Genomic DNA, 24,399 nt, shown 5'->3' on the forward strand with positions numbered 1-24,399 from the left:
CTCTTCTTTATTCATATAGCATGGAAAATGCCTTTTTTGCAGTGAATAATCACTGCTAAGCAATTCCTTCATGAAATTCTCCATACTCCTTCCAACTTAGTGTTGTATCCTGCAAAGATTTTTTGTGATCTCTGATAAACTGCTGGAAAAATGTGTCCAGAGAAAGGCCACAAGGTTGCTCAGAGGGCTGGAGCTGCTCTGCTATGAGGACAGGCTGAGAGAGTTGGGGTTGTTCAGTCTGGAGAAGAGAAGGCTCTGTGGAGATCTTCTTGTGTCCTTCCAGTATTTGAAGAGGGCCTACAGGAAAGCTGGGGAGGGACTTTTTAGGGTGTTTGGTAGTGACAGGATGGGGGAGAATGAATCCAAGCTAGAGGAGGGCAGAGTTAGATTAAATGTTAGGAAAAAGTTCTTCCCCATGAGGGTGGTGAGACACTGGCACAGGTTGCTCAGGGAGATGGTGGAAACCTCATCCCTGGAGTTTTTTAAGGCCAGGCTGGATGTGGCTGTGAGCAACCTGCTGTAGTGTGAGGTGTCCAGCAGGGAGGTTGGAGGTGGATGATCCTTGAGGTCTCTTCCAACTCTGACAATTCTGTGATTCTGTGAAAACAGCTTTCTGTTGTAGCTTGAAAATCCGTGTATTGTACTTGTTTTCTGTTGATCTTTTGAAAAGCATATGTGATTAAAAAAAAAAAAGCTACTGTCAGTTGAGGTGCTAATTCGTAGTACTCTTTTACCTGTAACATATTTTTGGAATGGTACTTATTCAGGATTTTCATTATCATTTAATCATGTTTTGTATTAAATGCACGTCATCATACTTCAGGAGCAATCTTATTGACTGTTTCTGTATTTTCAGTCAACTCTTACAAGATCTGATGTGTAATTTATCTAAAATCACTATGGACTATGAATTATTTCCAGGCTGACTGATTTCTGGCTCTAGATTATTTGCTTATTTGAAATTAGAAGTGGAAGCTTTAGGTTTGTTTATTTATTCTTTTTCTTACCAGTTCCCAGGTCTTGCCCTCTTTCATGAATGTCATGTATTTGTCTTGATACAAACCAACTCTAAGCTGTATTAAAGATAATTTTGCTTTTTGATAGTGGTGTGTGTTCTTGATTTCATCATCCCATTTAGATGTGGAGTCTGTTGTTGACTCTGATGGGCTCAACAGTCCAATGTATGTTAAACATATTTGGTAGTCAAAGTTAGTGCATTGGCACAATTCGTCTACAGTTTCCATTATATCATGAAATATTCTGAACATATTTCTGAGTGGTTTTTTGAAATGGAAATAGTTGTCAGATGTAATGAAATATATCCCTGTGAAGAGAGCCTGAGAGCCCTGGGGCTGTTTAGTGTGGAGAAGAGAAGGCTGAGAGGAGATCTGATCAATGTCTCTCAATAGCTGAGGGGTGGGGGTCAAGTGGAGGGGGCCAGGCTCTTTTGGGTGGTGCACAGCAATAAGCCAAGGAGCAATGGAGACAAACTTGAACAGAGAAGGTTTCAGCTCCACATGAGGAGAAAGTTCTTTGCAGTGAGGGTGAGAGAGCCCTGGAGCAGGCTGCCCAGAGAGGTTGTGGAGTCTTTCTCTGGAGATTTTCAAACCCCACCTGGCTGCATTCCTGTGTGGACTCCCCTGGGTGCTGCTTCTTTGGCAGGGGGGTTGGATTCGGTGATCTCTGGAGGTCCCTTCCACCCTTTAATGTACTGTGATCCTGTGATTTCCTGTTTGCATTCTGACAATGTGATTATTTAATTCAGGGTTTCATATGATGAGGTTTTTATTATGGCCAGTGACCCCTTGGAAGGCTTTCATGAAGTGAACCTTGCTTCACCTACTACACCAGATCTTCTTGGAGTGAAGGAGCCAGGGACTCAGGAACAAACTACCTCACCTAGCGTCATCTACAGACCGCATCCTTCTGTCGTGTCCTCCACCGCGATCCAGCCCAATGCATTAGACGTTTCTGACCTTCCCACACAACCTGTTTATTCATCTCCCAGGCAACTGAATTGTGCAGAAGTATCAGGTGTCAGGTAAGTTCCCTCTGTCCCCTGATGGAAATTGCTGGTTTGCTGCATGTGAAACCTCTTTGTAAGCCATATTAAAGTCATACCTTCCCTAAAGTAAGTTTGTAATGCTGAGTTGTGTCCATAATGGCACATTCAACACCCCTACTGCCATTGCTGAAATATTTCTTCTTTAATGCATTGTGTAAATTAAACAACCAAATGTATTGCTCTCTTTGCAGCATCAATGTTACCGACGCAGTGCTTTGTTCTACCTCTGGACCCCAGGGTGGGTCCTTCAATCACAGTAATTCCAGAAAGGAGAGCAATAACGTAGAGAGAGAGTTTTTGCAGGGTGCTACAGTAGCAGATGTTGCTGAAGGAAATGAAGATATTTTTGGGTTGAGTACAGACAGTTTATCTCACTTACGGAGCCCATCTGTACTGGAAATAAGAGAAAAGGGCTATGAACGATTGAAAGAAGAACTTGCAAAGGCTCAGAGGGTAAGGCCTGTTGTCTTGTCTCCTCCTGCTTTTTCTCTCTCCAAAGTGGTTTTAATGTTGCAGAATGATAGATGGGCCAGAAGGTGCAGTCTGGGCCTACTGATTCCTTATAGGATTGTTTTATGTCAAAGTTTTCTGCATGTGTGCAGCGCTGATGTCTTAGAATTGTTCCTTGATAATGTTTTTCTTTAGGGCTGCTGCCCTTGGAAAGTTCTTGCTGCAATAGGTGGTTAGAAGCTTTTTATTTCTTTGAAAAGCAGATCCTTCCTTTGTTTTGATATTTGAGAACAGGAGTAGTTTTCTGTCAGTCCTTGGTTCCTGTATAAGTATTTATAAATGCTGATTATATACCTCTTGAGTCTTTTCCTCCTAGAACATAAAAGTGTAGCAGGTGTCATGGAATATAGAAATGCTTTAGAACAGGAGTACTTCCAATGCTTCATAAGGGAATGCCTGCATAGAAAGGAAGCAATAAAGATGTCACTGGTGTCCTTTAGAGTTACTGTTACACCACCCTTCAAATTGAATATGGATACATTTGAAGATGCTGTGGCTCAGTTCATTAATATTTGTAAAGCGCTTTGTCTTGTTTGGATGGATGGTGCTATATAAATGCAAAGCCATTATTTCTCATTCCAACATCCCCCTGTGCTAAAACTTGTTCAGTAGATTTTTGTGCTCTTTGTATTTGTGCTCTTTCCCTCTCCTCTACGTGGTTCCACCCTTGAGCTCTCTCACCTGGGTGTTGCATTATCTTGTTGAATGTAGTCATCATCTCTCTCATAGTTCCATTTGTGCTTGTCAATGTGAATCTTAAATATGGACTCTCTTTTTCTGTTGTTTTGTTGCTGAGTAGTTGCTTCCTTTGCTGATGTGTTCAATTGCTTAGCATATGAACATTGAAAGGAGACATTAACGTGAGCCAAGTTTGAGGACCTTGCTTGCAAATGTACAATCGTAGCGATTAAAATCAGAGCTTTAGAATCTAAGAACAAATTAAAGTTTAAACTTAGAAAAGCTCTTCCAGCTCCTGACAACATACCAAAGTACAGCTAACATACTGGAAAACCACAACTTGGTTCTGTTCCTGTTACCTTGGCATTATCTGGATATCTTATGCCAAGGTATCTCCATCTCTTAAAGATTTAAATGCTTTCTGTTTCACTCTGAAAATTATTCAGCTGCTTTTTAAGGAAATAGCATTAGGGCTGCTAGGACTTACTAACTGCATGTTAATGCATTTTCAGACCCTTGGGGTCTTAAGAAAAACAGTTCAGGACTAACTTGAGGCTGGTGACATCAAAGTTCTTGCTAATTCTCAACCCAACAGGTTAATTCTTACCAGTGTTACACTAAACTTGCGCTGTCTCAGGACTGCTTAGTAACAGAGGAATCATAGCAGGAGTCTTTACAGACTGTACAACAGTAAACCCTATTCCTTCTGTAGTATCTGCTTTCTTTGACTTCCTGTCTAGCCTTTTCTATCCCTAATTGATCTCTGATTGCTTTCTTCCAAAAGTCAGGACTGTCTACATAGATCTATACACACTCTGCACTATTCAGTATGTCTTTTAAACATAGACATCTTTCAGATTTCTATTTCTGAGTATGTTAATTTTGTTAATAAGTACTTGATTTAAAAAATTGTAGGGATATAATTAATAAGTAGTGCTTGTGTACAGCTGGTTGGGTTTTTTTTTTTGCATAATGGTTTTAAATTCTCTGCAAGTCTCTGTGCTGTGTATTAGGAACAGGGAGAAAGATGAGAGTTGGAAATAGCACTCAAATTTTGTGAACTCGTTGAGCCTGGAAACCTTACAGATAACAAACTTTCTAGGAGTAAACAAAGTAAACACAGATTTGCTCTTTCACTTGTTCTGAATTTCTTACCCAAATTGTATGCTACTGTTAACATATATGAAAGATTGATTTGAATTTGTTGTAGTGATCAGAAAGGAAGTAGGAATTTCTAAGCTTAGGGATCCACTATCTGATTTTTTTTTTGTGTGTCTCTGCTTGGAATACAACCTTTTTCTTAATGTGCTTAATTATTTATTTATTGATTTAATATGAAATGTGTGGGGCATGTAGTTGTTAGACATTTAAATAAGGTTCTTGAAATTATTCAGCAATAGAATAAAGTTGGGTGTTTTTGGTTTGGTTTGGGGGTTTTTTTTTGTGTCTCTTTGTATGTCTTGCATTTTTTTAGTCTATAAACTCCTCAAGATGAACAGCATTGCTGCCAAAGTGGTTTGATTAAAAAAAACCCAAAGAAAACCCCAAACAACCCACAACATTTGTTTCTTGAGAGACAGTTCTACTTCAGTCTAGACTGATGGCAGCAGAGGTAACAGCAGGGCAGTGTTCTGTACAGAATCACAGAATTGTCAGGGTTGGAAGGGACCTTAAAGATCATCCAGTTCCAACCCCCTTGCACAGGCAGGGACACCTCACACTACATCAGGTTGCTCAGAGCCACATCCACCCTGGAATTAAAAAACCTCCAGGGATGAGACCTGTGCCAGTGTCTCACCACCCTCATGGGGAAGAATTTGTTCCTAATATCCAGTCTGAACCTACCCATTTTTAGTTTTGCTCCATTCCCTGCAGTCCTATCAGTACCTGACACCCTAAAAAGTCCCTCCCCAGCTTTCCTGTAGCCCCCTTTAGATCCAGGAAGGCCACAAGAAGGTCTCCTTGGAGCCTTCTTTTCTCTAGACTGAACAACCCCAACTCCCTGTCTTCATAGAGCATAACTGCACCTATTTTTGCCTTAAAATGTCACTATAATTAAAATGTTCGCCTATTTCTTCACTGAAGACTTAATTTCTGGCTGTATTCTGTACAAGTGGAGCTGGAGAACCCTTGGTTTAGCCAATCTGAACCATTCTCCTTGTTTTGATATCCTTCTAAAGCAGTATCAGAAAATGGGGGTGTTGAAAGGCTTCCTCACTCATTGCCTGGCACCTTTTCTCCTCCTTTCCCTGTGCATTTGCATCTTTATCTGCCATGTTTAGGTTGAGCTGTGTCCCAGCTTGGTGTCATGGGCAAACTTACTGATGGACTCAATCCCCTCATCCAGATCATCAGTAAAGATATTGAACAGGATGGGGCCCAGCACTGATCCCTGGGGGACACCACTAGTGACAGGCTGCCAGCTGGATGTGGCACCATTCACCACCACTCTCTGGGCTCTGCCCTCCAGCCAGTTCCTAACCCAGCACAGAGTGCTGCTGTCCAAGCCATGGGCTGCCCATGGCTTATATTGTATTAAGCACTACACTGCATCTATTTTGGACAGCTTGCTTGTAGTTTCTGAGCTGTGGCACTTCATGGTTGTGTTTTCCCTGATTTTTTTTTTTTTTTTTTTTTTGGGTATGATTTGGTCCTGAAGTTATTTCCTCTTCAGTCAGACAGTCAGTATGGTGTTATCCATGACTGTAGAGGGCAAGGAAGCTGCGAAGGGCCTGGAGAATAAATCCCAGTCTCACAGTATATCAGAGGTTGGAAGGGACCTCAAGAGATCATCAGGTCCAACCCCCCTGCCAGAGCAGCATCACTTAGGGGAGTCTGCACAGGAATGCACCCAGATGGGTTTTGAAACTCTCCAGAGTAGGAGACTCCACAACCGCCCTGGGGAGCCTGCTCCAGTGCTCTGTCACCTTCACTGTAAAGAAGTTTCTCCTCATGTTGAGGTGGTTGAGGTGAAACCTTCTCTGTTCAAGTTTGAACCAATTGTTCCTTGGCTTATCACTGTGAACCACTGAGAAGAGCCTGGCCCCCTCCACTTGACCCCCAGCCCTCAGCTATTGAGAGACATTGATCAGATCCCCTCTCAGCCTTCTCTTCTCCACACTAAACAGCCCCAGGGCTCTCAGTCTCTCTTCACAGGGGAGATGCTCAAGTCCCCTAAGCATCCTCATGACTCTGTGAGCCTCATAAGCTTAGGAGGAACGACTGAAGGAGCTGGGGATGGTTAGTTTGAAAGAGAGGAGGCTGAGGGGAGACCTCCTGGCTCTCTACAACTCCCTGAAAGGAGGTTGAGCAGAGGTTGGTGCTGGTCTCTTCTCCCAGTAATTAGTGATAGAAGAAGAGGGAATGGCCTCAAGCTGCCACTGGGTAGGTTTAGACTGGACATGAGGAACAAGTTTTTCACACAAAGAGTGGTGAGGGACTGGAATGTGCTGGGCGGGGAGGTGGTGGAGTGCCCAAGCCTGGCTGTGTTTGAAGGTGGTTTGGCTGTGGTGCTTGGGGCTGTGGTTTAGGGGTGAGCCTTGTAGAGCAGGATTCTGGGCTGGACTTGGAAGATCCTGAGGGGCTTTTCCAATCTGAATGTTTCTGTGATTTCTGTATGTATTTTCTCTTGGAGTGTTAACACCTGTTACTGATGGTTAGCCTCCTTCTCTGAGGAATGAGCAGTCTACTTAGAGGCACGGATTGCAAATATTATGTTTGGTTTGAGAATGAATTCTATGCTGCCATGGTCTTTAGAAGCAAGATCAGTAGGCTTGTTGGTAACAGGTAAAATCACCTTTGCCTTGTTGTATTAGAAAGTGTTATGCATGCTTCATTGCAGAAACAAAATGAATGTTATCATTTGGTGTCTTGTGTGTTGAATACAGGATGTGAAGTAGATTTTTTTCCCCCCACCCCGCAGTTGTTCTGCCTGCCTCAACAAAGGTGCCAGTCTAACAGAGGCTGGTGCCTGGAGGAGAGGAGAATTAGAGGGGACCTTATCACACTCTACAAGTACCTGAAGGGAAGTTGTAGTCAGGTGGGGGTCAGGCTCTGCTCCCAGGCAACTTGGGACAGGACGAGAGGGCATGGCCTGAAGCTGTGCCAGGGGAGGGTTAGGTTGGATGTTAGGAAGCACTTCCTGTTGGAAAGGGGAATTAGAGACTGGGATGGACTGCCCAGGGAGGTGGTAGAGTTGCCATCACTGGAGGTCTTTAAGAAAAGCTTGGCTGTGGCACTTGGTGGCATGGTTTAGCTGATGTGGGGGTGTTAGGTCATAGTCTGGACTTGATGATCTCAGAGGTCTATTCCAGCCTCAGTAATTCTGTGATTCTGTGGTTAGTGGAGTGTTTCTGCTCAGGCTAACAGTGGTGGTTAAGTCTTTTCACTTTTCCCCAGTAACACATGACATTTTAAAACACTGCATGAATTAATGAGTAAATAGATGTATAGTGGCCACCAATGAATTCCAGTAGTACTATACAGTACATTCATAATTTTTAAATGTCTGTTGTCACAGAATGAGAGGATGTTAGGAGTTGGAAGGGACCTCTGGAGATCTTCCAGTCCACTCCCCTGCCAGAGCAGGACCAGAGAATCTAGCACAGGGCACACAGGAACACATCCAGACAGGGCTGGAAAGGCTCCAGAAGAGATTCCACAACCTCTCTGGGGAGATTCCAGTGCTCTGGGACCCTTGCAGTAAAGAAGTTCTTCCTAATGTTGAGGTAGAATCTCCTGTGCTGTAGTTTCCATCCATTGCCCCTTGTCCTATCTCAGGGCACAAGTGAGCAGAGGCTGACCCCAGCCCTCAGCTATTGATAGACATTGATCAGATCCCCTCTCAGTCTTCTCCTCTCCATGCTAAACAGCTCCAGGTCTTTCAGCCTCTCCTCATCAGGCAGTGCTCTAGTCTCTTCAACATCCCTATAGCCCTCTGTTGGACTCCCTCAAGTAGATCCCTGTCATTTGCTTATAAGGTAGCAACCAGTAAAAGTGGGGATGCCCCAGGATGAAACACCATCCAAGAACTCTGCTGAAGAGTAAGCTTTCAAGCTTTCCTAAACCAAAATTGCAGTTGAAGAGTAAGGCCACTGGCTTGTGATTGTTAAAGATGAGTTGGCTCTCTGAAGGTGTTTTAGCAGTTCCTTGCTGTCTGAGTAATGAAAGTTTTCAGCTTCCACACCTGTGACTGATGCTGTTGTAGTGTTATCATAAGCATAGACATTTTCTACACACAAGCAAAACAGAAGCAACTTCCCTCAGACCATAAGATAATAGTTTATGAAAAGGTCCTCTGGACTTTCTCATGAAACACCCTTGTAAATGTGGTTGCAATGGACTGATTGTTCTGTACCCTGTTTAATTAACTTGAGTGAAGACCTCAAGTCAAAAATCTATTCTAAGTACAAACTTTTTTTTAACAACTTCAGGATTCAGCAGCATTCCACAGATATGATTTTCCTGATAGCTCTATTAAAAAAAAACTTTCATTCTTTCCTTGGTTTTCTGCATCTAATTCTGACTGAGTGAAATTGCTGAGCTAGATGCAGGATGATTGTCTTTCTGGAAGTGAAAATATGAATGGTTTTGAGGCAGTAATTTGCATTCCTTATCTCACTGCTTCTTTCTGAAAGACCCTCCTTGTATCACAGGATCACTGCACATCAGAGGTTGGAAGGGACCTCTTTTGAAGAGCAGAGTGAAAACCAATGATCTTAAATCTTTGATCTTTTTTTTGTTTGTTTGTTCAGACTTTAGTATTTTTTTTTACATGTTAATTTTTTGTAGTTGTTGTCACTGCTTTGGTATCTTTGTGTGGTGTGCTTTATAATAGCTCATCTTCATGAAGTTATTTTTTCAGCACAGTGATGTGGGAAGGATGTGGTTAGTGTAGCACACACAGTCATCTTTCCTGCCTCTCTTTGTGGATGGCTGGGAAGTCTCCAGTGATGCCTCTAAGACACAGGCAATCATAATAATGTTTTAAATAACTGCTAAGCTTTTTGGACATTTTTTATTTCTGCCCTGCTCAAGCTATTAAAACTTTCTTGGCAAAAGAATGTGTTAGATTCTGCGCCTTCTGAATCATGTCATGGAAACTTGCCCAGTGTTTGGCAAACCTGGCTAAGCAGCCATGCATAGTAGACTGCCTGCTGTCTCCTTTTTTGTTTTCATTAAGTAGCTTTACTTTTATGCCTAAATTTTAATCTATACCTCTCCCAGCTTTCCAGTTGCAGGCAAAACTGCAACCCTCTCACTTAAAATAGTGTAGGCATAGTGGTAGCCCCAAAGTGAACCTTGGGTAGTTTTGTCTTCATTGTTAGTTTGATAACTCTTGACCTGAATATTGGTATAACCTCCTTTAAAGATGTGTTGAGATGAGGGTAGCATTCTCCTTACAAGTCAGTGAAATAAACCAAAGGAAATGTATTCTTTGCATTTAGAGGAACACCTGAAACTTCAGCTTTGAGCACTTTGCCTCACAATCTTTTTATTTCCTTATTAAGAACTTGAGCTTTAAGCGTTTTGCTTCACAATCTTTTATTCCCTTATTAAAAACCATACTTTATATGGGGAATAATTTAAGCCAACACAACATTAATTGAATTTGGTTTTTTCTTCCTTTTTTAATGTCTTTTTTTTTTCCTTAGGCTTTTTATACTCCTTTCTCCTTCTCTTCCCTCCATTTGCAGCTATTTTCCTGTCTTTATTTATTTCTTGAGCTAGGTCACTGTGTGGAGAAGAGTAGCTAGCAAGTAAGATTTGAGTCCTGTTTGAGCAATTGAGATACACCATGCTTGGAAAAAAAGAGAAACCAAACCCCCCATCATTTAAGTGGTACCTTTCCAAATAGTGAGGTGGTTGCATATGGAAAGGGAAAAAAACATCTAAGTAAGAAACAAACTACATATGCAAATCAATCAAAGTAGATACTAAATGAGTCTTTAAGAGTCCTTAAACACATGTGGAATTCAGAAGCTGAAATCAAACAGGACCCCTTCATCGAAGAGGAAGATCTCTTGCCACTTGGACTGCAGAAGTGAGAGCAAATAATACTAGCATTCTACAAGGCAAGATGTAGTTTTTCTCCTCCTTGTGTAGAACATTACTTGATGATGAAGACTTCAGGAGGAGTACTAACTGCCTCTCAGAAACACAAAGCAAGCTGCCATTTGGGTCTTTCAAGGACTGCAGTGATTGACTTCAAGAATTTTCTGCAGGCACATGTTTTTGTTACTAGTTTCTGGAGGTTTTCAAAGGAGGTGGTGGAGTCCCCAGGCCTGGCTGTGTTTGAAGGTGGTTTGGCTGTGGTGCTTGGGGCTGTGGTTTAGGGGTGAGCCTTGTAGGGCAGGGTTCTGGGTTGGACTTGGTGATCCTGAGGGTCTCTTCCAACCTGAATGTTTCTGTGATTCTGTGAAAGCAAATTACTGCTAGATTGTATTTGGAGTCTTTGGTACGTCAGTGACATGCTTGGGTCCTGAGGGACGTGGTTTAGCACCAGCCTTGGTAGAGTTAGAGAATGGTTGGACTTGATGATCTTTTCCAACTGAACTGAATGATTCTGTGATTTCAGGCATGCTAGTGTGTAATGGCTACCTTGGCAGGTAGGCAGGGGAGGAGGATGAGGAAGAACTATATAGGGATGGGAGGGGAGTTACAACCAAAACAAATGCTTGGAAGGTCAGAACAGGCTGTCTGCTGCTTCACCCTTTCTCTCTCCATACTTTTCTTTCTGGCAACAGTTTAAAAGGTTTAATAGCTGAGAAAGGGGGAGCTCTTCCTTCAAATGCCTTGTTAAGCTTCTTGTACTTCTTTGCAAATTGCCCCAGCATTCACAGGATCACAGGATGTTAGGGGTTGGAAGGGACCCCTGAAGGTTGAGTCCCAACCCCCTGCCAGAGCAGGACCATAGAATCCAGCACAGGTCACACAGGAATTAATCCAGATAGGGCTGGAAATTCTCAAGAGAAGGAAACTCCACAACCTCTCTGGGGAGCCTGTTCCAGTGTTCTGTGACCCTGACAGTGAAGAAGTTCCTCCTCATTCCTTCAGCCTTGGGATAGTACAGATGACATTGGGCATGTGCAACACTTACCCTGCCAAATCTGTGTTAAAATCTTACTGTAAAACTGGTCTGGTCAGGACTCATTCACATTACAGCAGTGTAGACAAATAACATTCTGAATTTCATTAAGTTGCTTTAATTTGCTTACTATATATCTGCATAAAGAAGAGCAGGGATATAATGACAGGATGATTTTGGAATTGTATTAGATGGAAGGAGATACATAGGATACAACACAAAAATAGGTTTTAAGATTCTTTTAGAATTGGGGATTATCTTCAGACAAAGCTGAAGATTTTTTTTTTTCTGAGGATTACTTTAAAGTGTCTGTTGGGGAATGGGTTAACAGAAACTAACATTCTGTCTTTCCCAATATTTCATTGGATCTCTGTTTTAGGTTACTTTAGTCCTCTGTACTGTCAGGAGAAAAATAATTCAATTTTTTCTTTGCTTCAAGAGTATTTTGGAAATGCTTCTGTGTAGCTTAGAGTTACTTTTGCTTGGCCTGGTGTATTTCTGTATAGGAGGAAAAAGTAGCTATGTGTGTACAGCATTAACTGTTTCTAGTGCTAAGACTAATATTTTGACAGGCTTTGTCTAGCAAAGGTTTTATGTTCCTCTGATTTTATTTTCTTCTTTATTTTTTCCCCCTACTTCATTCTCTCCCCCTTCCTTGTGGTATTAGCTTTAAAAGGCCAAATTTACTACTCTAAGTCAGAATAAATAACTTTCAATTTTCCATAGGAGCTGAAGTTAAAAGATGAAGAATGTGAAAGGCTTTCTAAAGTGCGAGATCAACTTGGACAGGAGTTGGAAGAACTTACAGCTAGTCTGTTTGAGGTTTGTTGGAGTCTTCAATGTGATATCCTTAAAGGAAGCTGAGCCAGATGTTTCATGGAGAATCAGTGTATTGTATACCAAAGTTTCCTGAAGACCTGGGGGTGTTAAAGTAGAGGCTTAAGAGCAAGCAGCAGACTCTTCATTTAGAAGAAAGAGACTTCCTTGAGCTTGTCAGTCTGCCTAGACACAAAATGAAGAGAATAAAGAAAATACACCAGAAAGCTTAAAACTGTTCAGGTTTTTTTTGGCCTAACTATTTTAAGACAGCTTCTCTGTCTGACAACAAGGCTAGCTAGATAAGAGCTAAATTTGGGGTTGCCATGGTGACTAAATGGGGAAAAAAAAAATAACTTGGTTCCAGATCAATGGAGGTAGCAAGAACATAACTATAGCTTTCAGCTTTTGAATTTTGGGTCTGGCAGTGTGCTGCCACCACAGACTTGAAAAGAAACATTAATACTGTGATGCACCAGGGTGGAACCTGGTTACCAAGTGAGAAGCCTGAACTTTAAATGGGACCTTTTTTCATTTTGAGAAAGAGGCAGTAGTGCTAGCAAAGACTGTGAGCTTGGATTATACAGGGGAGGAAAAAAAAAATCTTAAATCCATACTTGAAGCATGATCAGTTTTCATTTTATCGTAGCAATACATACAGGAATCCTTAGAGGCTAAATTGTGGTGCCTGTAACTGTCAGAATAAATTTCATAATCTGAAGATGATTTATGTATTTATCAAATTACAAGTATTGTTTTTTTCAGCGTATGCATAAAGATACAACATTAGGTACGTTTTAGAAGCAGCATTTAAAACCCTAGGATGTTGAATTGGTGTAAAAGTGGTAATTAAAACTTGACATTAAAGAAAAAATAATCAAATTTCAAACTGCTCTGTGGGTTGGCAATGCGTTTTATTTTGTCACCCTGGTACTAGGGCAAAATTACTCAAAATATTAAGCAGTTCCTATGTGTAGAGAATAAATGGGAGACTGGAGAGATACTTTTTAGCATAAATGCTTGTGTGTGTTGGGAGGGGAGGAAAATCTTGGGCAGGTGTTTGTAGGGGAATACAAAATTATCAGTGAAATTCTGTATCAATGTCACCTCAGAACTCAAGGATGCAGCAGTTTGTTAAAGCTGTGTTTGAAATATAGCATATTAATAGTCATAATTAAAGCTTTAATTATTCAGCACTGTCATGGGCATGTCACCTGAATTTTCTTCACTTCACTAAAGACTTTGGGTTTGACTTCAAAAGGTTTGACTTCACTAAAGAGCCCCTAACCGAGCACAGCGTGGAGGTTTCTTGATGCTTGCGCTGGAATCCACGGCCCTTGGATTCACCTTCTGTTCTAATCTCCACTAATTTCAGTGACCACAGAGATGATAGCTTTTATCTTAATGCACCTCAGTGGAGGCTCCAGACTTGCTTTGCACAGCTGAGTTTCTGTGTTTAGAACACTACAGTAGGCACTGTAACCTGCTTTGCTTCCAAAGCTGCGTCACCGAGCGGAAACTGCATGATGGATGTTAAATGTATTTGTACACATTGTATAAATGTGTATGTGCCCATTCCTGCATGTGTCTGTTGTTACTTAAGAGAGTTTTTACAAACCCATATGATACAGCTGTGTTGTATGCCAGTGGGAGCCAGATCTTTTGGTATGATGCTGGATGAACTTCTTTTGGTTGGTTTATATAGCGTCCAGATATGTGCTAGGCGCTTTACAGATATGAGAAGGATCCTAAGCTCAAGCCGTTTAGCTGGGGACCCTGATGTTTCAATCTTTGTTGCCTTCAGTAAACACCAAATGAGAACAGTAATTTGATCCCAAATTGCTGGATCAGAGCCTAAACTAACACATTATGCAGACAAAAGGCTTAGTATTGAGGTAAAAGAAGGTTTAAAAAAACCCAACAAAACCCCAGTCCTTTTATGCTTTCTTCTTTATTGGCTTGGTCATGTTTCTTTGTTTGGATTGGTTATTAGTTCTTCTCAAGAAATGTTCATTATTCCACAGATGACTTATAAGCTGTTGCTTTGTCTCTTTTATTGATGGTAAGAATTCAAACTTCATAGCTGCCTGACTGGTTCCTTCATGCAGAACTTTACAGTTGACTGCAACTGGTTATTCTGGCTGGAAGGGAGAAGCTCTTTTGAACGAGCTACTGTGCCCATGTTGCTTTTGTTGCTGCTGGTTGAGTCTTTCTCTTAGGGTAAAGGAACCTGGCAGCCACCAAGCATGACTGGAGCCTGGTGTTCATGAAGAGGTATTGTTCCTGCTGGAGGAGGGTGGGGGAAGTTGCTGAATTTCAGGTTCAGGGCCAAGGAGAATAAACTTGGTGGGGCAGTGATGAATCCAGGTGATAGATTTGTAGGTGGGGTTTTTTTTTGGTATGTAACTACTTCAGACTGTTGTTCAACTTACTATTCATGAGTAGTCTTCATGAAGCAAAAGTATGCCCTTAATTGTTTGGGATTTTTACTGGTTCTTCTAAATTTGTCTGAAGTATTTACACTATCTAATTTTTTTTAACATAGGAAGCACACAAAATGGTTAAAGAAGCTAATGTCAAACAAGCTGCAGCTGAAAAACAGTTGAAAGAAGCACAAGGAAAAGTGAGTTTTGTCCAACTTGTTTGCCTTTTTTTCCTTTCCCCTCATATGGTTATAAATCTAAAGTGTGAATCATAAAGATGTAAACAGAGCATTACCTGTAAACAGTATTAAAATAAATACTAAGTTGTTTTGTGTCTAAGCTAACACCTCTGGACACAGCTGGCTTCTCAGCAAGGTGCATGTGGAGTTCTGATTTGAACAAAGCTGACTGGAAGTTTTATTAAATGACTTCGTATAGCCTAAGATGATATTTTTGGTTATTAATTACTTTGCTTCCCTTCCCTCCCCTCCCCCCAAAGATTGATGTCCTCCAGGCTGAAGTAGCAGCATTAAAAACACTGGTACTGTCCACTTCACCTACATCTCCAACCAAGGAGTTTCAGTCTAGTGGAAAAACTCCTTTTAAGAAAGGCCATGCAAGAAACAAGAGTACAAGCAGTGCTATGGGTGGCAGTCATCAGGACCTTACCATGATGCAGCCAATTGTAAAGGACTGTAAAGAGGTAATGCTGCAAAGATTGTCCTCTTTTTGCTGAGAAGGTGGCTTTGTTGTCTTGTTTTACTCACAGTGAATCTAGTGTATATTACATCTTCATCTGTAATGCTGACTATTTTAAGAGGTATTCATGTGCACTGAATCTGCAGGTATTTGTGTGCATTAAAGAAGGAATTTTTCTTAATACCAATAGTTGGTGATTTTCCAAGTCTTGTTTACCTTTGGAGTCATGGGGAAAATGAGATAAGGTTTGAAATATTGGCATCAATAAAGATGGGCATTAAAAAGAAAAACGAAAGAAAAAGAAAAAAATAAAAACAGAATAACTGCATGATAAGCCCTTGTGGCTTTTTGCCAAGTTCAGCACCAAAAGTTCATAAACTCTCATGTATGTTTCATGCACTCTCATAAAAAAAAGAGGAAGAGTCATTTTTATAGGTCAGTAATGGGTGAAAGAGCCAGGGGGAAAAACGGAATCAGTGATTTACTAGGGAATGGGAGGACAGTTACCACTGGAGCTGCAGAAGTGTCTTGCTCTGGAGGTAAGGAAGGAGACTCTGTTCCTTTTAAAACATTTCCCTGTGTGAAATTAAGGCACAAATGAGGCTTGAGAGCAAAGCCAGCCTGTTTATTAAAGAATAAAATAAATGAAACAGAGGAAGGAAGAAGAGGGAGAGAGAAGGGGAGAGGAAAAATGGAGAAAGAGAGAGAGAGCAGGAGAGAAATTATATTACCACCCCAAGGCACTTTTAGGTCTTTGTCCAGAGGAGGGGAGGGAGAGGGAGATGTCCCAGGGTCTCTGTCCTTTTCTGCTTGTGCTGTCTGTGGCCAGAGGAGAGGTCCAAGTGAGTTTAGTGTGGTCTGTGATGTTTTTCCTCCTTGAGCAGGCTCCAGTGTGTAGTGTTCTCAGGGAACTACTTCTCTCCCAGAGCAGGCATAGCTTGGGACTTTTATACAGTTTATTTCACAGAATCACAGGAACATTCAGGTTGGAAAAGCCCCTCAGGAGCACCAAGGCCAACCCAGAACCCTACTCTACAAGGCTCACCCCTAAACCACAGCCCCAAGCACCACAGCCAAACCACCTTCAAACACAGCCAGGCTTGGGCACTCCACCACCTCCCTGCCCACCACATTCCAGTCCCTGACCACTCTTGCCCTCAAAAAATGTTTCCTACTGTCCAGTCTAAACCTACCCAGTGGCAGCTTGAGGCCATTCCCTCTTCTTCTGTCACTAATGACCTGGGAGAAGAGACCAGCACCAACCTCTCCACAACCTCCTTTCAGGGAGTTGTAGAGAGCCAGGAGGTCTCCCCTCAGCCTCCTCTCTTTCACACTAACCATCCCCAGCTCCTTCAGTCTCTCCTCATCAGATTTCTTCTCCAGGCCCTTCCCAGCTTCCTTGCCCTCCTCTGCACTGGCTCCAGCTCCCCCCTGGCCCCTAGTCACATTATAATGCAGATGTCTTCCAGGTGCTGCCCCCAGGGGGTCTTTTCTGTGTGCTTGGAGGAGTTGGTGCCACAGTGGCCTCTGTCCCTCTGCCTCCCACCTGTTTACCACACACCTCTGGGCTGATCAGGCCATGATGTGCTTAGCTCTCTTGCACATTCCAGGGGATCTTTCCAACTCCCCTTCCCCCCATGAGAAGTGAGAGAGGAAAAGCCTGTCAAGTGATATATATGAAAGATAGATAATGACATTTGGCTTAGGAAGCTGCTTTAACTCCTTCTAGAAGTTGGGAGGCTGTAAAAGGAAGACTTGTCAGTGTCTTCTCATACTGCTCTGTAGTCTTAATTTCTTGTGGAGAGAAGGTGGTGAATTTTTCTTCAGTCTTCTTTTGGTCAGCTGCATAAGGAGATGCTTTGAAGCTGGTTGAGGCTGCTCCAAACAGGTGACTGTTTCTTCCAGTGACAGCCCAGGGAATCAGTAAGAAACACAGATTTTTTTTTTTTTTTTTTTTTTCCACCCAGTGGAACTTAAGTCTTTCTGGCTCTTCTGAGCCAGGAGTATTTAATGGAGTGTGACAGGGGATGAGGAAAGCAAGTCTGCCCCTGGCATGGTGGTTAGGATATTGATGTGATGTGTCTCCCCTACTGCTTTCATTGTTCTGTGCTGTGTGGATTTGCTCACTGCTTTTGTTCATTGTTGGTCTAAGGTAAATGTTTTTGCATTTCTGGGAGCTGGGTCTGAAATCCTGTCTTAGTTCTGTCCCCTTCTTGCTAAATGTTCTTGCCACAGAGTTAAGTTACTCTTTGCATCTGATCACAGGATGTCAGGGGTTGGAAGGGACCTCAGGAGATCGTTGAGTGCACCCTCTCCTGCCAGAGCAAGACCAGAGAATCCAGCACAGGACACACAGGAACACATCCAGACAGGGCTGGAAAGGCTCCAGAGAAGGAGACTCCACAACCTCTCTGGGCAGCCTGTTCCAGTGCTCTGGAACCCTTACAGCGAAGAAGTTCCTCCTCATGTTGAGGTGGAACCTCCTGTGCTGGAGTTTCCATCCATTGCCCCTTGTTCTTCTGATTGTGAGTGACTCTGCTTCCAAACGGGGGCTGAGCCTGCCCTTGCTCAGGGTACATGCAGTATAGCTTTGGACCCTTACGGAGAGCCTACCAGAGCTTTGGATTTTGAGATGCTGGATGGAGCTGAGTGCAAATAAATCTCAACTCACAAGTTTCCTTGTGGAATGCAGACAGAGTTAGAGTGGCCCTCTGTCTACCCTAAACTGTAGTGGAGCCAGAAGGGTGCAAGCATCCCAGAGAAGTAATTCTAGCATAGGGGAGTAGTCTTCAGGGTAAGTGGACTTTTCTAATTCAGGTATTAACAGGATTTAGGCAAGCTGAGTAGCTACCTGGCTCTGAGGCAGGCAGGTAGCATCTACTCTGTAAATGTAATGCATCAATGTTTAAAGAGCTGAAATATTTCTCTGTTGTATTTTGCTGTAAATGAAAAGTGTAACTAGAGTTATTATTATTGCAGTTGGCTGTATATTTAATTGCAGGGATTGCTTTGGTCTAGTGAAAGTGCAAGTAAAGGCTGGGAGGAGATACTCAGGGAACAGTGTAGCTTGGAAAGGAAGAGCATCAAGCTATATTCACTGAGCAGGTTTGTCAAGGCAGCTTCCTTATAAATTGCAGGCTTGGGGAATCACAGAATATTAGGAGTTTGAAGGGACCTCCAAAGCTCATCCAGTCCATCCAGAGCAGGATCACCTAGAGCAGATCACACAGGAACACATCCAGGCAGGTCTGGAATATCTCCAGAGAGGGAGACTCCACAACCCCCCTGGGCAGCCTGTTCCAGTGTTCTGTCACCCTCACAGGGAAATAATTCTTTCTCCTGTTTCCATGGAACTTCCTATGCCTCAACTTCCACCATTGCCCTTTGTGCTGTTGAGTTAAAATCTAGAAAGTAGCCAAGTTTATTTTTTAGAATCAGAGTAGAAATCAAAAATGACTTTTTTTTTTTTTTTTTTTCCTGCTTGGTGTCTCTTGATTGTATTAATTTTCAAGCCAGGCCTGAGATGAGTTTTAAGATACGAGAAACCCTCCTTTAGGGGAGCAAGTTACACCTATTGAATTTCATCTGTACAGTGAAGTTGGTGGCTTAGCAACCTGCACATTGATGGACTAGCTTAATTAAGATGGTTGCTCCTGATTGCACCTGAGTGTAAGGCAAGTAGCTCTAATGGAAAACAAATTTGCCAGTCTAATTTGTTTTTGTTTTGGTAGATTCAAAGGGCAACAGAAATGACAAAAGAGCTCCCAAAAATATTTATGTTAAAGGAATAGCAAAGTGCTGGCAGCTCAGAGAAGGGATAAAAGAACAAAAGGCTGAAAGAGGTTGGTTCAGAGCAGTGTACTGATATTTTTAGTAATCAAGTATGTTAATTTTTAGCACATGTTCTTTCCCCTCTTTTATGATCTCAACTATAATTGAATGCTCTATCAGCAAGTGTGCAGATGACACCAAGCTGAGAGGTGCTGTTGATACACCAGAGGGACAGGATGGCATCCAGAGGGATGGAGAGGTGGTGTCCAGGTGAACCTCATGAGGTTCAATAAGAGCAAGTGCAGGGTTCTACATCTGGGCAGGAACAATCCTCACTGTCAGTACAGGCTGGGGGAGGAGGGGATAGAAAGCAGCCCTGAGGAAAAGGCCTTGGGGGTGCTGATGGATGAGAAGCTGGCCAGGAGCAGGCAGTGTGAGCTTGCAGCACAGAAGGCAAATCCCAGCCTGGGCTGCATCCAAAGATGTGTGGCCAGCAGAGCCAGAGAGGTGATTCTGCCACTTTGCTCTGCTCTGGTCAGACCTCACCTGGAGTGCTGCATCCAGCTCTGGAGCTCTCAATATAGGAAGGACATGGAGCTGGTGGAGAGGGTCCAGAGGAGGGCCATGAGAATGCTTAGGGGGTTGGAGCAGCTCTGCTATGAGGCCAGGCGGAGAGAGCTGGGGGTGTTCAGCCTAGAGGAGGCTCTGGGGAGACCTAATAGCAGCCTGCTAGTGCCTGAAGGGAGCTGCAAGAAGGCTGCAGAGAGACTGTTTGCAAAGGCCTGCAGGAACAGGACAAGGGACAATGGCTTCAGACTAGAGCAGAGCAGATTTAGATTGGATGTTAGGAACAAGTTCTTTACTGTGAGAGTGGTGGAACAGTGGAACAGGTTGCCCAGGGAGGTAGTTGAGGCCCCATTCCTGGAGATATTCAAAGGGAGGCTGGACAAGGTTCTGGGCTGATCTAGTTGGGGATGTCCCTGCTGACTGCAGGGAGATTGGACTGGATGAGCTTTGGAGGTCCCTTCCAGCCCATTCTAGGACACAGCACGTCTGTGCCAGTGCAGTTTGAATGCTCCTTGCGTGCCTGTAGGTATTTGCAAATGGTAGATGCCAGTGTGGGAGTGGCAGCACTAAATATGTGAATCTTTGTGTTCCAGGCTGATCTGTCTTTGTACAATGAATTCAGGTCTTGGAAGGATGAGCCTACTATGGACAGAACCTGCCCTTTCTTGGACAAAATTTATCGGGAAGACATTTTTCCATGTTTAACCTTCTCCAAAAGTGAGGTAATGGAAGCAGACTACATGGGGCCTCAGACACTTCCCCTTGACTATCTGACGTTAAGCTAATGAACTATTTGACATTAAGCCTGTGTTAAAATATTTGTGCATGAACTTTCACCGTTTGTTTCCTTGGACTGCAGCAGGTTACAATGAAGTACTGAAGTATCTGGAGTGTTGAAATTATTTCTTTTCTTTTTTCTTTTTTTTTTCTTCTTTTTTCTTTTCTCTTTTTTCAGTGCTGAAATTATTTCCTTTTTTTTCTTTTTTCTTTTTTTTCTTTTTTCTTTTTTTTCTTTTTCTTTTTTCTTTTTTCTTTTTTCTTTTTTCTTTTTTCTTTTTTCTTTTTTCTTTTTTTCTTTTTTTCTTTTTTCTTTTTTTCTTTTTTTCTTTTTCTTTTTTTCTTTTTTCTTTTTTCTTTTTTTCTTTTTTTCTTTTTTCTTTTTTTCTTTTTTTCTTTTTTTTTTCTTTTTTTTTTCTTTTTTTCTTTTTTTTTTTCTTTTTTTCTTTTTTCTTTTTTCTTTTTTTCTTTTTTCTTTTTTTCTTTTTTCTTTTTTTTCTTTTTTCTTTTTTTCTTTTTTTTCTTTTTTCTTTTTTTCTTTTTTTTTCTTTTTTCTTTTTTTTTCTTTTTTCTTTTTTTTTCTTTTTTCTTTTTTTTTCTTTTTTCTTTTTTTTTCTTTTTTTCTTTTTTTTCTTTTTTCTTTTTTTCTTTTTTTCTTTTTTCTCACCCCTCTCCCCGCTCCCCTCTCCCCTCTCTTTTTTCTCTTGCCCCCCCTTGCCCTCTCCCTTGCCCCCTTTTCCCCTTCTTCTTTTTTTGTTGTTCCAGATGTGGCCTTTCCAGGTCTCCTCCTTTGGATGTTACTGCTGTCTGGCAGAGTTTGATGTCTGTAGGAATGGTTTGTGTGAGGTTTTTTTCTTCCCCCCCCCAATATTTCCAGGCTAGGAATAGTGCTGTGGTGTCACAGCCTCTTGTTTATACAGGGGGCAGTAGAGACCAATCTATTTAATTTTATGGACTGTTTTCCTCTCCTGTCAATCAGGGCAGGCTGCAAGCACAGTCTGAATGCTTTCTTTGATTACAAGAGTTAGCCACTTGGGGATTTTGTGTTTGGGAATAAAGTCTTAGATGAAATGAAGTCCAAGGAAAGGCTGGTGTTTTACCTATCCTGGGAATAATGTCCAGATGATTCTGGCTTCAACTGCTTTGCTCAACTTTTTGTTCTTCAGATGCATTTTACAGGTTGCAGTTGTGATATCAGTCCCTAGGGGAAAGGGACCATATTATTAGATCTCTATTCAAATGAGAATACATTCCCCTCCCCTAATAGAATTAAATACTTCACATGGAAGATTCTCTATTTTCTTCATAACATTTATCCACTGTTTTCATGGGATTTTACCTTTTTTCCCCCTATGCTTTTCCACCTGCTGTTACTTGCTGACCATCAGTCTTTTAGCTCATTGCATACCAGTTCATTATGATTGCTACACAGCATCATATCAACCTCTCCCACTAAAAACTTTGGTTACTATGGAAATGAAATTGTTTCTGCAGTGTGTATAAGTAGGCCATCCTGCTATGTTTCCCAGCAACTTAATTTTTGGTGGTGTGTTTTTTTTTTTCCCCTCCCCTCTGCTTCAGTGCTGATATAATTACTGTAGATTTGTATTTCCTCCAAAGGAAAGAGTGAGGCTTCCAGGACCTGTCAGTTGTGATCAGTTATTCTTTCTAGCTGCTGTGCATGGTGACCAATTTCTGTTTTCACTTGAAGAGCAATGAACTAATGTGCAGCTAAACCAAACAAACTGCACAGGCATTGTGGTTTTGAACCACTGGAAATGCAGCTCTATGAATGGGTGAAGTCTTGCATTCAGTCTCAGTAGCCTCTTGTGGATGTGTGTAATGTTTTATTTTGCTCTTGGGGGGTGGCAAAGAAGGAGAATAGAAAACAGACAATAGAAAAATGTATTTATTGCTCAGTAGGAAGGAGCCTGGGCACAGAAGTACTTTACTAGCCACATAAATTACACCACTTTCTTGTAAATCAACTCATGGCTTTTACTTGTCCATATTTAAACAGTCGTCTGGGGCAAGTGTTGAGTCCAGCCAAGCAAAACTTGAGCATGTTTCTGGTGCCTTGTGATTGTGTGTTCATAAAGGACTAGCAGAAAAGGCCTGAGGAAAGTTGCACTTTGCTTCCTGGAGATGGGGTTTTAATTAGCACTTGAAAGTTGCAGCTGGGCCTTTCTATGTACTTTGGCTTCTCTATATGTTGGCTTTTCTCTGTTTTGTTCGGACTGACTTGCTTGAATGCATTTCTGTCTTCAAGAACACCTTCTGATTCCATGATTCCGAAGCTGTCTGCAGCTGAAAACCAGTGATCTTTTTCCAAGAGAGTTTGCCGCCTCATTTTGTGTTTCCACAGGCTGTAAGAAAATCAGAGCAAGTTTTTTTTTTTTTTTTTTTTTCTTTAAACTAAAGGAAACGTGTGCTGTGTTCAGTCTGTGCCAAGAACACTGCCTGCACAAATGTATGAGTGTGTTGTTTGGGCTTCTGAGGAGTGACTGAAGATACAGTTAGCTTTTTAAACATGCTTGACTGCATTCCCAGCTGTAAAGGCAGCTCTTCTGCCTCAGGGAAGGCAGGGTTATTTGGAGGGCAGAATTTAAGCAGGAGCCTGGAAATGGGACCTCTTGCTCACAACAAAGGCAAAATCTCACTTGGAATTGGAGTTTCTGTTTGGTGAGTGGATTATTATTTTTTTCTTTAAATTTCTTTTTTTTTTTTTTTCAGTGTTCCTGAATTTACAGAGGAAGAAATCTGTCACTGCTTTGAGGCAAGGGGTAACACAGAGCTGTTTTTAACTGCTTTCTAAATTTCTCATGCAGTTGGCCTCAGCTGTTCTGGAAGCTGTTGAAAACAACACTCTGAGCATTGAACCTGTTGGCTTGCAACCTGTTCGATTTGTGAAAGCTTCTGCAGTCGAATGTGGAGGACCAAAGTATGTTGAGCTTAACAGGCAGAAGGGGGAATCTTGACTCATCAGCTCTTGGGTTGAGCAAAATGCCCTCAGCTCATCATGTCAGTCAAATGTGTGTATTTTCAGTTTTATTGCCTGAAGGCTTAAGGTTTCAAGGCTGCTGTTGCAAGATTTTTATGGGGCAAGTAAGCAACAAATAAATTTAAGCCTTAGAAAAAAGGAGTAAAAGAGAACAAACCTCTAAGAGAGAGCTGTTCACTTCACTTAGGATACACTGACCACAAAAGTAACATTCACTTCCTTGGAGAAGACCATCCTGATGCTTAAAAAACAGGTACTTTTGAACTAGGGAAAGCATCATGACAGAAATAGGTATTGAAGGCATACAGGCTTAGTATTCACAGAATCTTACAGGATGTTAGGGGTTGGAAGGGACCTCTGGAGATGGAGTCCAACCCCCCTGCCAGAGCAGGACCATAGGATCTAGTGCAGGTCATTGGACTAGTAAGGGACTCCTCTCTTTGGGAGGTTCTCCTCCCCCTCTACTCTGCCCTGGTGAGACCTCATCTTGAGTACTGCTCCCCAATTTAGGAGGGACAGGGACCTGCTGGAGAAGGTCCAGTGGAGGGCTACAAGGATGCTTAGGGGACTGGAGAGGCTGAGGGACCTGGGGCTGTTTAGTTTGGAGAAGAGAAGACTTAGAGGGGATTCAATAAATGTTTATAAATATCTGATGGCTGGGGGTCAGGAGGGAGGGGACAGCTTCTGCTCACTTGCTCCTTCTGATAGGACAAGGAGTAATGGATGTAAGCTGCAGCACAGGAGGTTCCACCTGAACATGAGGAGGAACTTCTTTACTGGGAGGGTCCCAGAGCACTGGAACAGGCTGCCCAGAGAGGTTGTGGAGTCTCCTTCTCTGGGGCCTTTCCAGCCCTGTCTGGATGTGTTCCTGTGTGCCCTGTGCTGGATTCTCTGGTCCTGCTCTGGCAGGAGGTTGGACTGGATGATCTATTTGGGTCCCTTCCAACCCCTAACATCCTGTGTGCCTGTGGTCTAGATTTTGTGGCATAAGAACTTAAGAACATAA

General features: G+C 42.2%; 1 protein-coding gene across 1 annotated transcript in view; it reads left to right on the top strand.

Moving 5' to 3' along the window:
- Window positions 1-1,772: 1,772 nt before the first annotated feature.
- The window catches only part of RAB3IP (RAB3A interacting protein), a 30,711-nt gene continuing 8,084 nt past the window's right edge, over window positions 1,773-24,399 (top strand). Inside the window, exons 1-7 of the mRNA XM_054399590.1 lie at window positions 1,773-2,041; window positions 2,257-2,518; window positions 12,066-12,161; window positions 14,701-14,778; window positions 15,078-15,281; window positions 20,209-20,337; window positions 23,221-23,333. Coding sequence (XP_054255565.1) covers window positions 1,791-2,041; window positions 2,257-2,518; window positions 12,066-12,161; window positions 14,701-14,778; window positions 15,078-15,281; window positions 20,209-20,337; window positions 23,221-23,333 — 1,133 coding nt within the window. The 5' untranslated portion in view covers window positions 1,773-1,790. The remainder of the gene's footprint in view (window positions 2,042-2,256; window positions 2,519-12,065; window positions 12,162-14,700; window positions 14,779-15,077; window positions 15,282-20,208; window positions 20,338-23,220; window positions 23,334-24,399) is intronic.

Source organism: Indicator indicator, chromosome 3, assembly GCF_027791375.1.
Source record: "Indicator indicator isolate 239-I01 chromosome 3, UM_Iind_1.1, whole genome shotgun sequence".
In the NCBI taxonomy this organism is placed as follows: domain Eukaryota; kingdom Metazoa; phylum Chordata; class Aves; order Piciformes; family Indicatoridae; genus Indicator; species Indicator indicator.